At 44.4% G+C, this 17213-nt stretch overlaps 1 protein-coding gene and 1 long non-coding RNA gene across 2 annotated transcripts; one reads left to right on the forward strand and one right to left on the reverse strand.

Moving 5' to 3' along the window:
• Window positions 1–7967: 7967 nt before the first annotated feature.
• On the reverse strand, window positions 7968–9483 carry LOC135394212 (uncharacterized). Its single transcript, XR_010422788.1, has 3 exons — window positions 9341–9483; window positions 8713–8773; window positions 7968–8304 (listed from the first exon to the last, which is right to left on the reverse strand). It is a non-coding gene; the product is annotated as an uncharacterized LOC135394212 (long non-coding RNA).
• Window positions 9484–9872: 389 nt separating this feature from the next.
• On the forward strand, window positions 9873–10919 carry LOC135394210 (alpha-aspartyl dipeptidase-like). The gene has a single exon (XM_064624821.1). The coding sequence runs from the start codon at window positions 10035–10037 to the stop codon at window positions 10806–10808; it is 774 nt and encodes a 257-aa protein (XP_064480891.1). The 5' UTR covers window positions 9873–10034; the 3' UTR covers window positions 10809–10919.
• Window positions 10920–17213: the final 6294 nt, after the last annotated feature.

Here is a 17213-nt window from a genome sequence, read left to right on the forward strand (position 1 = left end):
AAAATGCGCAGAGGGCTTTCATTACTTTCACTTGTTGCTGTTTGCAGCGCCAGTAACCAAATAGTTCGCAGAAGCTGAAAGGCCGAGAGTCAAGCTTATCGAGCACAGCCTGAAGTCGTTCTCTGTGAGTCTCGTAAGATGGACACTGCATGATTATGTGAAGTGTGTCTTCCGGTGTGTTGCATGTGCGGCATAACGAAGTTGATATGAGTTTCATTCTGTAGAGTGTTGTCCGTGAATAAAGCTGACCTAGGCGGATTCTGTGGATGGCTGTTTGCAGAGGTCTCTCCAGGCTTCTTGGGACGATAGCTGTCAAATTGGGATCGATGAAAGAAAGATAATCAGTAGGTCGGAGGGATGACTTCCATAGTTCTCTGGATTTTTGTGTCGTCGTTTTCCTTAGATGGGCTTTTGAGTGAGCTTTCGAGAAAGGTACGGCGCTGAGCTTGGTCTTGCTTAGAGCTTCCTTGGCTGTTTTGTCTGCTGCTTCATTCCCTGATATACCACAGTGGGATGGAATCCACTGCAGTGCTGCACTGTAACCTGACCGTATGGCATCGCTGAGGGTGGTGAGAATTTTGTACACCATATAATTCAAATCACTTCTTTTGATGATGGCTTCTATAAGGAGGACTTTGAATCTGTGCAGATGAAGTTTTCGGGTGAGACCTTTTGATGTGGCATAGTGCTTTGAAGGAGTCGGATAACATGTCTTTGTGTTTCTTGGCATCTCAGAGCTACAGAAGGTGGTTCACGTCCTTCCGCCAGCAGGAGTGAAATCCTGGTTGTCCTTGGTACTCCGAGGCAGATTCTGAGGCTTCTTCCCAAGATGGAATTTAACTTAGCTTCTTGGTGGGAAGTGATGTTATGCATGTACGGGATGCTGTAAGCCAGTGTTTGTTTAATCATGGCTTGGTGAACGCTCGATGGGTTATCCTTGCAGGATGAGCTTGATGTTGCCGAGACGCTTGTGGGTGAAAGGGAGATACGGTGTAGGCGGAGATACCTGCGTGAGGATAGGTGCTTTATTTTTGAAGCGTGATGTGGGCAAGCTTACGCTTGTCCCATCCTACAGTTGGCAATACAAGGATAGGTATTTTTAGCCGCCACCTTCTAAAGGATAGTTTCGTCTCGTAGAATAGCGATGGCAGGGTTGTTTGTCTTGACTTTTTCATAGGCTGTGCTGCAGCATCGGCTGGTGAACGTTTATGCCCCTGCATCCGCATCTCTCACGAACCGTTTTATTTATTTATTTTTATTTTTCGTGAGGTGGAGGACTGTGCGCGAGTGAACTGTCCTGTCTCTATAGCCGATGATTTCAATTGTGTGGCCGACTCTAATCGCGATGTCCGCGGTCCGGGACAGGGTAGGCCGACTTCGAACGCTAGAGGCCTGTTGTCGGCCTTCGACCTGTTTGATGCGTGGCCTTTGCTTCATGATGACGTTTTCGCTGCAACATGGTCAAGGGTCATACTTGTCTGGTCGCGACCCAACAGCCCAAGAATGGGAAGGTTTCAAGCGTTGGGTGAGAGGTGTCCTGCAGATCTGAGGCAAGCGTCGTGCAAGAGACTGTACACGCGAATTGAACTCCTTTTCTGCGAAGATGCGCTTCGTTCTCAGGGGCCATCTAACGGCACCATTGATGTCAAAGTACCTTGAATCACTCATTCACCGCCGACTCACTCTTTTGCGCTGTTCATCTGCTACAGCCCGCCAAGAACGCTGTCAGTCCAGATCGGTGGTCGGCCCAGAAGTCCTACGTTATCTCCATGACAAGTCGGTGTCAGTCAAAGCTCTGGCAACTGTTGACAGCTGGGAAGCATTATACTTGTGCCTAAGAAAGCTTGTAATCAGGCAGATCCGGAATCGTGGAGGCTGATCACGCTCCTCAACAACGACAGCAGACTAGCAGCAATAGCCTTCCAAGTCAGTCAAGGGCTCCCGCTGCTCCTTCACGCTGGTCAATCATGCGGTGTGCCAGGCCGAAGCCTGTGTGACGACAACCTGAGTGGGATCCGCAACCTCTTGCACTACGACGACGGGCAGCGTCCAGCGGTCTCCTTTCCTTGGACCAGGCCAAAGCATTTGACAGAGTGTTACACGCATACCTCTTTTCGCTGCTGAGCGCTTATGGCTTCCTAGAGATTTTTGTGTCCGGCATGCGCTTGCTGTATGCGAACCACTGCAGCCAGATGAGTGTAGCAGGATTGCAGTACTCTTGCTTCCCCGTCCAGCGAGTAGTCCGCCAGGCTGCCCATTGTCTCCTGCCCTCTGCGTCCTGGCTTTGAACCCTTTCTTACAATGCGTGGAAGCGTCCCGTGCAGTCAACGGACTCCACCTACCTGGAGCGCGAAGTTGGAAGATCTCTGCGTATGCGCTGATGACGTCACACTCTTCATCAACGACGGGTGCTCGCTAACGGCAGTCCTGCAGCTGTACTGGCAACACGCAGCTGTATCAGGCAGTCAACTTAACACCCAAAAGTCCAAGATTCTCCCGCTTGGATCTTTTTATCTCGACCCTGACTTTCCGATGCAACAATGCATATCTTGCTTCTTGCGTGGTACTGGAATTTCCAACAATATACATGTTCACTAGATAACTAAGATGATGATACGGTGCAGGATAACGAGTATATGAATCCAATTCAGAGAAACTTGTGAATTACAACCAGGGCCGGTGCTAGGGGTGCGCGGGGCCTGTTTCACACCAGCAGTAATGAAAAGATAAGAAATTATAAGATTTTCCCAGTGGGAGATTTTAGCAATACGGGAAATGGCAGCAGGAGAGAAGGGTGCGAAGTCCTCGGTATAGCTTGCAGGGTTGGCGGATTTTCCTTAAAAGTGGGACTTTTTCTCATCATATGACGGAATGGCACATAACACATTCTTCTCTCATTTCTGTTTTAGTCGAACATCCCGCGTGCGATTAAGTGCATACTTGATATTTAAAAAAAGTAATCCCTGGTTGAGGGCTTCGTGCGCGGGACCTAAGGCGGTCGCCTTACTCGCCTTACCCCATCGCCGGCCCTGATTACAACAATTCAACTTGCATGAAAGTACGGTACTTACTCGTGGGAAGGTACTCGTTATACAGTGTCCACACTTTCGGTCTTCTGATAGTTCGGCGTTATGATTTTCGGCCTTTTGATAGGCTTCCAAAATACCGAAAAATCATGACGCCGAACTGTCAGAAGGCCGAAAGTTAAAAGGCCGAAAATCAGAGGGCTGAAAATGGAAAGGAGGGTGAACACACCAGTGAATGACCACTGAATGGGATTGTTCTTTTCATAAGATTATGGAAGAGGTTTGCGGCTCTTATACTAGAAATCAAATACTAGTAATTGGAATGTATAGCATTTGGTGCTCGGAAATAGACTGGCCAGAGAGAGAGAAAAAAAATCTGCAACAATAACTGCAACATGTGTACTACAAAAAGAACGTGTCTGGTAGGTGAATGGAATGCCACTGAATGAACTCTATAGGAGATGGTGCTTCTCTACATTTGAGACTTCTCCTTTTTTGTTTATATGCTCCAGTTTCCAACTCAAACTCTACATTTGTGTCCCGAACGTTGACTTGAACAAGCAACCGTCTGAACCGCTTGCTCTACCGGATAAACTTGCGTAGGATCTCTATGACAAGATCTGTATTTTTTTTTTTTTTTTTGCTTTGCCTGCAACTTTCTGTACTGTTCTGTTTCAAGAACTGTATGTCAGGCCTTGTCCCCTGACACAGGAGCACATACTATGATTTCCTCCAGAATGGTAATTCGCTTGTCCGAGGTCATTGACTCTGCTACTCACCCTACTTATCGAAAGGCGGAACAATTAGGTGCGGTTTTGAGTCAGAGCTGATAATAGGCAACTGGTTTTAGGAATGACATAGGTTGAAGCCGTTGTTGAAAATGGGATCAGAATGGGAAATGTCATCGGCTAGCTCATATTTTTTCATTTTAACTTATTGCCATTGTGTACAACAAACACATACAGTAACGCAGTGGATATGTTTCCATTTTTTCCATAAGTGGTCGAAAGCATGTTATTAAAGGAAAGTTCGGTGAAATAATTTATTTGCTGTACTAATTCACAAGAAGTCTATCTTACATAAATTGTAGAGCTAATTTTTAATCGCAGTTGGAATAACAGTTTTCGTATCTTGGGTTCCCTATTTTTCGGCCTGGTTTTCTGACTCTTCGGCCTTCTGATTGTTCGGTGTTTTGATTCTTCGGTATTTTGATAATTCTGCCTTACGAGTTTCGGCCTTATGATTACCACCCGTTACCAGTTCTCTACGACGCATTTGCATGGCATGTCCCCTTTATTGCAACCGGAAAGCAAACGCAGACGTTTGCTCATCCGGAGCCTTTTATGTCGGTTTCAACAAACAGCGCCTTGAACCGCTAACTAAAGTTACCTTGGCACAGCTTATAGTCTGACAGTCACTAAACCGAAACCGAAACTTGTATGAAGGTGAATAGGCTGCACACCACGTGAATTTAAACAGAAGTGTATAAAACATAGTACGCAACTCATTACTGTTTTTCGTCGTTTTGTTCACTAATCTAAGAAAACTTTTTAGAAAGAATTTGTTGATGCTTTTGACTTTTTTTATCCGGAAAACAGATGATAAACGACAACGCCACACCAGGTTAGCCAGCGTAGACTGAGTGTCGTCTGCTAGGGAGCGGCCGTGTGTTGAAAAGGTCGCCACTAGCGGCGCTGACGCACAAGGTTTGCTGCGCCACCTGGCCCAGCGCAACAGGCCTATGCGCCCTGTGCACGACAGCTCACCATAGTTACGACCCCCTATTGGAATACAGGCAGCGGAGAAGAAAAAGAAGTCAATTACCATTAAAAACTACAGGAACACGGCTGAAGCACGTTTGGAATATATCAGCACACTGATTCATAAGAAAGATGCGTGCCAATCAGCAATGAGGACCGTTTAAATCGCAATAAATACTCGAAATCAAATCGCTTCCCATTGTTTCCAATGGGAGCAGCCGGTGGGCCCTCCAACATGGCGGCCGGTTGCCGCACCTCTCTCCCACGCGCCCCTGCCCTATGCGCTATCCAGCCTTTATACATATGGCGTTTATGTTTATTCGCTTGGAGACGCTCCGAGCCGTTTATTCGCTATGAGTTCGAGCGCCTCCGAGCGAATAAACATAAACGCCCATAGAGATCAGTGGGTGAATACCACTGATCTCTATGTATAAAGGCTGGATCGCGCATGGGAGAGGGGCTCGTGGGGGAGAGGCGTGCATTCGGGCCGCCATGTTGGGAGGCCCTAAAACGCAGTGTGCGCCCATAGAAAACAATAGGAGGCAACGGAGATTGTGAGTATTTATTGCGCTGCAGGCGTTGATCGTTGTTTGTCATCACACAATTTTGTAAGGTGCCAGTATACTGATGTATCCTAACAGTGTTTCACAGGTGTCCTGTCGTTCGATTCTCAATTACGTTATGTTTTGCCTTCCGAAACTAGACCGTCACGGCAGTGCAGCGCTGGGGATTGTACTACAGTACGTTTCCCAGCCAATATTTCAATAAGAAACGATGTGAGGTTAACAACAACCATGTATGTAATATCCCGTGCTGCGTTCTGGACAAAAATTGTTCCATAAAGAACGGTCCGGGATGATATATACTCGCATGGCAGAAAGAGATCGTACTGTAGAGTCACAGCCGTTGTCTTAGTCGTGTATGGGTTTAGTATGATTTATATCAAGCATCGCCGCAGAAACAGTCTTTTAGTAAACGACAGCGGTGCTTTGCCTTCGAAATATGGACACACCGAAGCAGCCCTAAATACTTCACGCAATTAGATCACGCTCGTTAGGACAGTTAATCAGGTAGTGATGTAAGCTTAATCAATTAAGTTACTTAGAAAGTGGTAACACCTCCTTGAGACACAGGACTTATCTCTTTTTGAAGTACAGCCCTTCTATGTTTGTTTGCTTCTTCCTTTATTTGTTCTGATTATTTGCAGGCGCGGTTGTGCCAAACTGAATGTCCTTCTCCAGCACTCACATGCTTTTGTTGAATACAACTGCAGCGTGATGAAAGCTGCTTGGGGACGGGGTCCTGGTATCCAGTGCTGACTTTGTCATGCTTGTTATGTGAAGCATGTTCCAAACAATGCAGCTCCATGTATAGTCTTCAAATTGCAACAGGACGATTTGTGACAGTTGTGATTTTGTCATTTTGGCCCTCGTGTACCCAGTCTGTGAAACGCAAACAAAAAAGTCTAACACGATATGCTTTTGTAATGAAGATCACTGATGATGAGTAAAGAGAATATATGAGTTCAAGTTTATTCAATATTTTATATCATTCATAATATTATTCAACATTTTATGTCAAGTTTATACAACATCAAGTTTATTCAAGTTCAAGATTTATTTCTTGCACTTATGCGTTTCAGGATACAATGAACGTGCAGGGAGGTCGCAAAAGGCTACATTTATTGTTTTGTGACCTTGCTACAATGGCAATATATATTTTAGGAATGACAGTGGTCAGGTACTCTCTCTAAATTTGTAGCACTCAATTTTAGGTTGGAATGAGCAATGAATAGCAACTTCCCCACTGATATTTTCTCATATATGCTAAATTTTAAATTTAATGTGACCGAATATTTTTTTTTTTTTTCACCAATGCTCAGCATGGGTTCAGGCGTGGGTTTTCAACTATTACCCAGCTAATTGAAACTGTTCACACACTAGCCGACGTATTGAATAATAATGGTCAGGTTGATGTTCTGTTTTTGGATCTATCGAAAGCATTTGATCGTGTTTGCCATGTTAAACTTATGAAGAAGTTGTCTTATATTATCAATAACGAACGCTTAGTTAATTGGTTACAATTTTACTTGAAGGTAAGGTCGCAATTTGTTGTCGTCAATGGTTGTTGTTCGTCCAGGGCAGAAGTGCGCTCCGGGGTACCGCAGGGTTCCGTCCTCGGTCCCGTACTTTTTCTTATTTTCATTAATGATTTAGTCAGACGTGTATCAGTACATTGCAAATTGTATGCAGATGACTGCATTGTGTTCAATAGTATAAACTCTGTGCAAGATCAGGTAGTACTTAATGACTCACTGGATCGCATATCTGAATGGGCCACGGAATGGCAGATGGATCTGAATCTGGTTAAGTGTGTTCAAATGACAATTACACACAAACGCTGCCCCCTTTCTTACTCCTATTCGCTAAATAACGTGCCACTCCGTGTTGTTGATACTTACAAGTATCTCGGAGTTATAATATCTTCAGACCTGCGTTGGAATAACCATGTGGATTACATCACGAGAAGAGCAAGTAAGCGTCTCTGGTACCTTAGACGCTTCATGCGACACAGTACCCGTACCACAAAATTAGCAGCGTACCAATCACTCGTCCGCCCTATCCTGGAGTATGCTGACGTGGTCTGGGACACAGTGTCCAATATTACGAAGTTGGAACGCGTGCAAAGGCTCACCCTTCGCTTTATCTGCGGCTCATACGATATGCGATCATCTGTTACTGCTCTATACAAACAGGTTAGTATTGAGCCGTTGGCACACCGTCGGAAATTGCATAGACTGAAGATGTTTTTTCAGATTTTAGCTAGCGAATTGAAAATTGATTATCGAAATTTGTTTTCGCTCAGTTCCACTCAACAGAGCCGAATTCGCCATTGCCGGCATGTAGACACTTTTCGACCGAGGGTGAATTGTTACCAGTATTCTTTCGTTCACCGCACCGCTATTGAATGGAATGCTCTTCCAAACAGTGTTGTATGTGCCCAATCGTCGCAGTCTTTTTGTGATAGATTACATGCTACATATACGACTTAGTGAAATGTTGTTGTACGTTGAATGATGTATGTACATTCATGCCTTGGCCGACCTCAGTTGGCTGGCATTATAGTTAAATAAAAAAAAAAGTGATAATATAATAATAATAATATATAATATAATATGTGATAAATGAATGTGATCAACAGTAGATGTAAACAACATGAGTAGCCAGAGAAGTGCATTCTCAATAAATAATTGTCTTCTTATAGCGTATATGTGCATGCCTATTAACTGAAACAATTATCACAGTTCCCTGACAAGTTTTAATTTCTGAGAGTGTACTGTAGAAGCTGCTTAGATCTACAACAGTTCATACAAGGTATTATATACTGTGAATGCCTTTAAAAATCCCATGTACACATATCCCTTTACTTTCTGGAGATGCTGTGGTAGTCAAAGTTTGCAGGCATTACGCAGGTTCTGCACCCATTTCTTGAGTATGTCGAGGCAGCTGTGAAGTAACCTGCATTGATGATGATTATTCCAATTTTTATGGTGCATCGACAACAAAGGAAATAATACATCAGAACATTGGTTTGGGTGCAACCAGTTAAAAATGAATATGTTGTTTAATAAATGCATTGGACAAATGTTAAAACATCAGTTTAAAACATGGTTTACAATCCCTGTATCTTCTAAAAATTAAAAAGATTAAAAACTATTCTAAAAAGAATATGGGGAACTCTTCTAAAAAGAATTATAATCTCTAATTATTATATTGCTGGGTTAAGGAGCCTAAAGTGTAAGGTGTGTTTCTGATGTGAACATGTAAGAAAATATGCAAAACTGAGACAGGCTAACCACAGTGCGTGCACTGAGGTTGTTCCTTCCTGTAAAGTAGAAACCAGTGGATGAGGAACATGATACTTACCTGTACACCCAGCCGTATCACACTGCACAGATTATTCACTGGGCAGCCCTCATGACGAAACCTGTATTGAGAGACCACTTTTGCCTTAAAACTGCTACAAATAGCACGACACGCTACAAATTATTACTATCGTAACAAGCTGACGATACAGCTCAGACACAAAGGCGTTATTCAAGTCGCGCCACACCACCGTTACGTAGGATTCTTTGTCACAAATCAAGCCAAGGCACAAAACAATACCAATACATGAAAAAATGTGACTATCGTGGTCTTATTATGACGTAATACCGAACTTGTGCGCGAAGGTAATTCAAAGAAATGAATGTGGCACTTGCTTCCGCAGAGAACACCGTGTACCATGCTAGCAATGCATGCAAAAAAGCGCTCGAGTGTTCGCACATATATTGATGACAACACTACCTGTGTAGTGTAACATGTTCTTTCAAGCATATTATGCACTCAAACTGTATTTGCCACCGGGTAAAATGCAAGTGTGCTCGATTGAACGTCGGAAGAGCGATCAAGCAACCTGCATCCAGTGCTCGTTTTGGGCAAAAAACCACTTCATAATGGTCAAATAAATGTACAGAATGGACGCCTATTTATTCCTTGATGAAGAGTGACTCACTTGTATAAGTTTAGGCCCTGTAACCTTGCCAGTACGGTTGGTACGACCGTAATTGCAAGAAGTTGCCATGATCGCTGCGGCGGCTGTTGTGGGCACCGTAAGATGGCGGCCGGTTTCTTCACGCTCGCGCTCCCTATCCGAGATCCAGCATCCAGCCTTTTACAATCGAGATCAGTGGTGAATACCAGTAAGTAGCTACGTAGCCGGATGGATGGATACAAGATGGATACTGTGGCTTCTCCCTTTGGTGCAGACGGTAGCTTGCGCCACCTAGCCTAGAAACGACACATTACTGAGATTGAAATTACTTCAGGTGATCAGAACTATTCCACTGCCGGTGTTTGCATTGGAAACAACTACAGTATCCATATGCCACCAATCATTTAGTCAGTCTTTTTGTATTTTGTACTGTTTGGAGAACGCTTGTGCTGAGGGGGCTAGCAGATGGGCTAGTGTTCAGGCAGGCACCTTAGCTTGTGCTGTGCTGTGCTGTGCACGAAGGACGTGCCACCTGGTGACAAAAATGACAAGCACGCGCTTGTGCTGCCATTTGTTGGCCCGCAAGCCAAACAGACCGAGTCGATGTGTTCGAGCGAGCCGTGTGTGTGAGAGAGGTGAGAGGCACGGGTTGGAAATCAGCGGGGAATCGACGGCCATTTTGCTGAGTGCTAAAAGTTAAAAAATACGCTGAAGCATGTCATCATCCTCGTCCTCCTCAGGTTTGAACAACATACGAAGACTGTTACTGCTCTCAAACTCAACGCAATGTGGCAGCGGATTTTTAGAGCACTGTACGGATATTGTGAAGCAGTTCTTCACGGGATTTGGCACTCAGAAGGTGTTGTTCGTGCCGTACGCCCATACTGACTTCGATAATTACGCTGCAAAAGTGAGGGACAGCTTCGAAAAGATTGGATTCAGCGTTGAAAGCATCCACGAATTCCAGGACCCCGTGGATGCTGTGAAACATGCTCAAGGTATCTTCGTCGGCGGTGGCAACACATTTCGGTTGCTGCGGACTCTATTTGAAAAGAATCTTGTCGACGCGATAAGGATACGTGTACTTGAAGATGGAATGCCCTACATGGGAGCTAGTGCTGGAAGCAACGTGGCAACCGTCAATATTTGTACAACCAATGACATGCCCATATTCTACCCTCCAACTTTTAATGCTCTCAACTTGATCCCGATCAACATAAATCCACATTATATTGAGTCAAATTACGACAGCCCATATATGGGCGAAACACGGGACCAGAGGATCTTCGAATACCTCGAAGTCGGAAACCATATCCCGGTCTTGGGCATGAAAGAAGGAAGTCTGCTATGGGTCGAAGGGAATACAATCAAGCTGCTCGGTGTCTCTGACGCCAAGCTGTTCAGAGAAGGTGCGGATCCTGTTTACTACAAGCCTGGCTCAGATCTGAGCTTTCTGTTGACACCTGCAGCACAGCCACAACAAGCGTGACTTGGAAAGTGCTTTGATTTCTAAATTGGGGGCTTAGATGGAAAGTGTGGCTGTCAATCAAAAGACACTGCTCAGTCAGCTAACTTGTGTAATAAACAGCTGAACGGAAAAGATTTGTTTAATTTCTTTCCGTGCTGACCACAACGATTATACATCATTTATGCCCTTCCCTATCGTCGCAGTTTTGAGCTTAGCACTGATGACCAACCTCATTACTGCTTCTTCAATTGCTGAGGACCTTGTATTCCATAGTACTTTTGAACAATCGAAGCCACGATATTTGGTCTTGCAGAAGTTGTGAATTCATCATCATCATGTATGCCTAGAGAGGCCTCCTTGTATGCACTACTACCCTTTCAAAGTTGAAATTTCAACTGCTGAGTCACGACTCCATGGGCTCATGCATGGAATAGTGTGGATGAGGTAGTCAGTTCTGACACACATAATTTTTGCAACTGCTTCTCAACCGAGCATCGGACAGGTGCACGTTATTTCATTTCCATGTCGTGTGACATTGGAGCTGCATCATAAATTTCTGCGATGCATGGACACATACTGGCCACACTGTCATATCGTGTTACAGTTCAGTCTTTCCTGTACTTTTTATCGATAGTGCAAATAGGCAAAAAAATTAACTTAAAACCCAGCATTATAAAATTCTGTGTAGTGCATGCTTTCATCAGAACTTGATATTCACCTGTCTATAACACCTCAACACTGCAGTCTAACCTACGAAAGGCAATATATACGAATCCTGTCTCGTCATTATGGACACTTTTGTCCCTGCCAAACAATGCCCATAAAGCGAGTCATCCATGTTATCGAATGAACAAAACACATATAACATTGTGCATGTTTTACAGTCAACAAAATGTCTGCAATTTGAAGTGCTTGATGCTCATTGCCGTTGTCCTCAAAAACTGAAGTGCTGTTTGAAGCAGTTTGTACCAAGCTTGGTCTGAGTCTATTCTCTCACTGCTTGGGCAGACTCCGATGGACGTTGGCGCACGCATCTCTTGCTTCACCCCTGCATGCAGTTCAGTCCTCTTGCGCTACAGACTTGTCATTTGGATTTTCAGAAATAATTGTTGTGTCCTCACGGAAACTGCAGGGATGGTAAGGTACATGTTATTAGTTCGTAGGTTAAATCCTCTGATGGAACAGCTATGATGTCATGGATGCCATTCTAGACTTGTACTGTGCCACGTATCCAGAAATCACTGTTTTTACCTCCCAGTCTTTGACCTAACACAAGGAATAATCTGAAAGTTAAAGGTTTTATTGCCCCTGTATTAGGTAGCATTTTGAATGTCCTATTTTCCTGTTCCATGACAGGAAATAATTGCTCAAAGATCACCGAAACTCTTTCATTGTTGGTGCTGTCCATAATAGTGAAACAGGAATACATAGGCCTCTTAGGGTTGGTAGGTTTTCCCACTATCCATTGTTCGAAAAGCGAATTTCCATATTAACAAGATGCAATGCATTGAAAAAGATTCGTCCCCAGGAAAAGTTGTCGACTGTAGACTGTACTAGACTATCGATAGTAAGCAAAAGCTATCGAATAGTTTTTCGGTGGTACTATCAATATCGATAGTCGGCCATCGGACGACTATCGAAAAGCGGATAACAAAACAAAAAGAAAATGCCTCGCTCCTATACAAGTTTTACAACACAACACGGAGCGGCTTTCCCTGTTTCCCTCCGACGCTGACCTTGAGCTTCTCATGCCGTTCTCAAATGCTCTTCGCATGCTCTCTAACTAACCGCAAGGTCACGTGACTTGCATTCTTGGAGTAAAGAAACCTTATGGCGAATTCATGTGGTCATGGTTATTTCGTGGCAACTTTTTTTTTTGTTGTTGTTGTTGTTGCCAGATCCGTCCTGTCTGTTGTCCTTGTTCCTTGTCGCTATATGCTAGCCGAACAGTCATGTTCCCTTGATCAAAGCGAAGCAATCTCGCATGTTCGCGTGGCGCATTCTGAGCGCCAGAAATTTCCCAGCTAGCACTTTTTTCGCCCGGTCTCGCAAGGATCGAGCAGCGGGTTGCCCAACTATATCCGGTGCCGTTACATTCGCACTGCAACGGTGGCGAATGCCCTCATTGGCCCGCACGTCAAAGTTCGGGCTCCTCGTAGGGGTTGTCGATTAAGGTCGTGAGTTTTGCAGACGACGGAACCCGAAGACGGGCGACCGCGGTGCCCCTAGCGTGATCCAATGGCGAATATGTCACTAGTAATATGGTGAGCTAGAATGGCGGGTGTGCTTATCGGCCTATCCAATGCGTGGGGAGGGGGATTATCAAATGAAGGATAGCTCGAGTCGTCGCTCACAGCGAACCATGCGGATTCGCCACGAACTACAGGAGAAACCGCATACGACGTTTTCTCGACGCAGATACGCCGAGCTTTGAGGTCGTGACGTCACTCCTGATGGAGAAACGTCGGGCCCAACCGCAAACTATGGTGGCTAGATGAATATTGTCTGGTGTGAGGAGCGCCCACAGCCTCCTATCCGACGGAGCGGGACTCTTGCGGAAGACGGCCACCAGGCGCGCTGCTCCACGGATGTATGCTAGTTTCTGGGCGCTCTGGCTGGTCCCCGGGCGCAGTTCTTTCGCCGTGACATATCAGAGGGTGGGATAGCGATGCTGTCGCGTCTTTGAACTGCTTTATTTTACTTTATCGTCGGCTGTGCACTGTTTCTGTGGAATGGTGAACCTTTAGCAGACTTCTGACGCCCCTGTGAAGAAAAAGTGGCGTGCAAAAGCGAACAGGGCGTCGATCATCCGTCGTCGTACATGAACGAATTCAACAGGGGGGCCCACGCTACTATTCAGAAACACTCTTCAAGCTTGTCTCCAAACTTGAAGATACCTTCACAATGCTGTTGTCATATCATAAAGTGCATGCAGACATTCTACTAGAAGTATTGGCATGTGCTAGGGTCAGTGATGGGCAGTACTTGATGTACCAAGTACTCAAGTAGAACTTTAAGTACATTTCTGTGTACTTGTACTTTACTTTAAGTACATTTTAAACCGCGTACTTTGTACCGTACTTAAAGTACTTTCTTCCAAATACTTTCCCATCAAGTACTCAAGTACACAAACTTTGGCTCCAGACAAAAAGTCACAAAAGAGTATCAAAAATGCTCATCACATGCCCATCAATGCTTTTAGTGGGATGCTGTACCAAGAGTCCGTCTGACATTTTACCAAAAAGGATTTTTGTGCTGTTAAAGAGCATATTTGTTAAAGCAAATTTATTGTTGAGAGGCTTGGAACGTTGAATAAGTATCAACACTTCTACGATTGTGTAAAACGAATGAAATGCACAGATCCCACATTATAACACTGCAACCGGCAGCACAATGACTTGGTCAATTGTCATTTCAGTTCTTCCAATGCAGGGTTCTATGTTTTTTTATATTGTCTCGTTCATTAGCAATTAATAATCATTTTATATCACAGTGTGTGATTGCATTACATGATGAACACTCTGAAAGACAAACATGCTTTACTTTTTACATTTTACGTTTTTTAATTGGTCACATGGATTAGATTGCAGCAGATCACAGTCGTATAAAAATCATGGCTTGCATTGTGCTTCATCTTTTTTTATTTTCTTGGTATTCTTTTTTAAACATATTGTATTTCAAAAAGCACCATGGAATGCCCAGAAATATATAATCTCCGTTGGCCTGTACTTTTTTGCCCCTTGAAATTTCCTAGCCTGTTATAACAGAATACCGGAACACCACACTAGGCAGGTGATCTTCGATCAGTCAGGGTATAATACATAATCACAGCCCAGATGACTCGTTACCTCTCTACATGAAACTGCAAATTATGACATCTGATTAAGATCACGGGTTAGCACTTAACCTAGGCTTTAGAGCATTTGTCAAGAATGCTCGCTAAAGTTTTGCCAAACAAGCAAGACACATATGCTAAACAGTGAAATGCAAAGTGATACAAATTAAATTCGCAATGTACTTGATGAATACTTGAAGTACTTTGCCTAGTACTTTGTACTGTACTTGTAGAACTAATGACGCCAGGTACTTGGTACTTCACTTTAAGTTTAATTTTTAGGTACTTTTCCCATCACTGACAAGGCGAAGCCTTGAGCATGTTGGCTGTTAAACCCATAGCAAATATCTCACAATGAACATTGTAAAATGCTATGCATGATGAGGATGCACTTCCCCGTAAAGGGCATTAACCGTCCTCGCGCAGAGCGGAGCAAAAAACAAACTTCCAAAGGAGGCGCGTCTCCATCAGTGAATACACTTATGTGAGCATTCATACTCGTGTACAGATGTTCTTTGTTTTCATTGTGTACATATGTATGTACATATATATATATATATCATGATGAGGGGACGAGCAGGTTGTTGCTATTGCTGTGTATAATAAATCTTGTTTTGACATTGCGAGGTTGAAATTTGGAGATGATCGTGTCTTCATTGACTGATAGGAAACATTATATATCGAGGAACAAAAAGAAAGATTAACTGGCCTCGTTGCTGTGACATTCAAAAAAAAAAAAAAGAACAAAGTAAGAATGAACAAAGAAAAGTAACCTGATAAAAGAAAGAGATACAAAAGTTAAAAAGGAGGGTTGCCATCAGCTTTGTGACGTCCAAGCTACGCATGGGACATACAAAGCTGAATACCTGTTCATTTGCGTGCTTGAATAAGCGGTCTTCAATGTGTTTTAAGCTATTACCATTACTGTTTTGTTTTCCATTGATATTTACCCCCCACCGTTCCATTCCTCCTCAAAACTTCTCGGCCACATGGGCGAAAACGGCCCGTTCAGCAGACGCGCTTCGGGAGCGTTCGGGAGAATCTTCGCATACATCCAGAGCCATTTATAGTGAGAGTTTGGCCATTCTTTGATCTTTTGCCGCCTTATGGGTGGAGCCTATTTTGACGTCAGAGTCATCGTTGCGCCGCCCAAAAAGCCTGAATCCGAGCGGAATCCGCTTATCAGCCGTCTAGTCCGCGCCATATTGATGCTGTCCTCCAGCTGGTCCACAGCTTCGTGGTCGCGCTGAATGTAATCTACAGGAATAACCGGCTTATGACCCACTCGCCCTAGTGATAAGGGGGGCTTTGTTGGCGAACTGAAAGAGTTCAAGGACGAAAGGCTTTCGAAGCAAGAAGTTCGCAAGTGTCTTCTCTCCGTGGATTGTAAACAACGATCAGCATCAATATGGCGTCGGCGACCAGCTGACGACGGGACAACAATAGAGCACGACGAGGGAGGTCGTTCAGCCGTGACGTCGTATGACGCGCTTTAAGTTAGGCTCCTCCTAATGGCCAAACTCTCCCTATAAACGGCTCTGCATACATCCGTGTTGGCGCGCCACCTGACGGCGTCTTCCGCGAACGGGCCGCCTCGGCCTCGGCTGCGCCGCCAGGGGAATGAACGTGTAGTATATTTCTATTGTTGGGAAAAACTCACGTGACCTCTGACGTCGGGCCAATCGTTGGGCCTCGGTAGAGTAATGTTTTGATTTGTTTTATTTTGTCTCCCTGGGTGACGGGTGAATAAAGCGACGCTGCCGAGGCGTTCTTTTCCCTTTCCCCTCTGTTCTCTCCCCCGCTTTGGCGGTTCTGGATTTTCGTTCGCATCCAGTAAAATAAATAAAACGCGGAAGCGTTGGCTCTTTCTGTTGCGAGTGAACCAGATATCCCACATTGGACCCCCTCCGATCTAACCCTGGGAACGAGGCTTAGACGGAAGTGAGCACAGTCTCGAACAACTGCCTCCCCCCCCCCCCGTGTAAAATGTACTGACCTAACCTAACCTAACTACAGAATTTGCAAATTACAGCGCAATTTATTACTAGCGACGCGCGACTTCCGGTTAGCCTTGTTCCCAGGAGGGGGGTCCGATATGGGAATTTTGCAATTTCATTCTGTTGCACAAGGTGCTTTCTTTTTCGGGATTGGTATTTCCAAATCACACATATGCAGTCTTCTGTATCTGCGCCAAACACAAACTTCACATGAACATTGTTTCTGAAGTTCGAGTAATATGCCAAATCAACTTCGCATTCACTGTTAACTGATATGTCTCACGTGGAAGATTTCACAGTAGATCAGTAAATTCACTGCACAGGCACACACATTCACAAATCCAGCATGACAGAAAACATGTCCATATCCCTTTGCTGCTTGTGTAGTGTTACATGTCAAGGACCCGTCACAAAGGAACCTGTGCAGCTGCTAAGCCGAAAGATGATGTTCCAACCACTCAGAGTGGTATATCCATTCGATTGCGTCCATGCAGATGCATTTCTGAAGCAGATATGAGTTGAGCAGTACCTAGTTGATACCTGAGCAAGAAAGACTAGAACAAGGATCAGAAAACGTGAAAACTAAAAATTCTA

Source organism: Ornithodoros turicata, chromosome 5 (assembly GCF_037126465.1).
Source record: "Ornithodoros turicata isolate Travis chromosome 5, ASM3712646v1, whole genome shotgun sequence".
In the NCBI taxonomy this organism is placed as follows: domain Eukaryota; kingdom Metazoa; phylum Arthropoda; class Arachnida; order Ixodida; family Argasidae; genus Ornithodoros; species Ornithodoros turicata.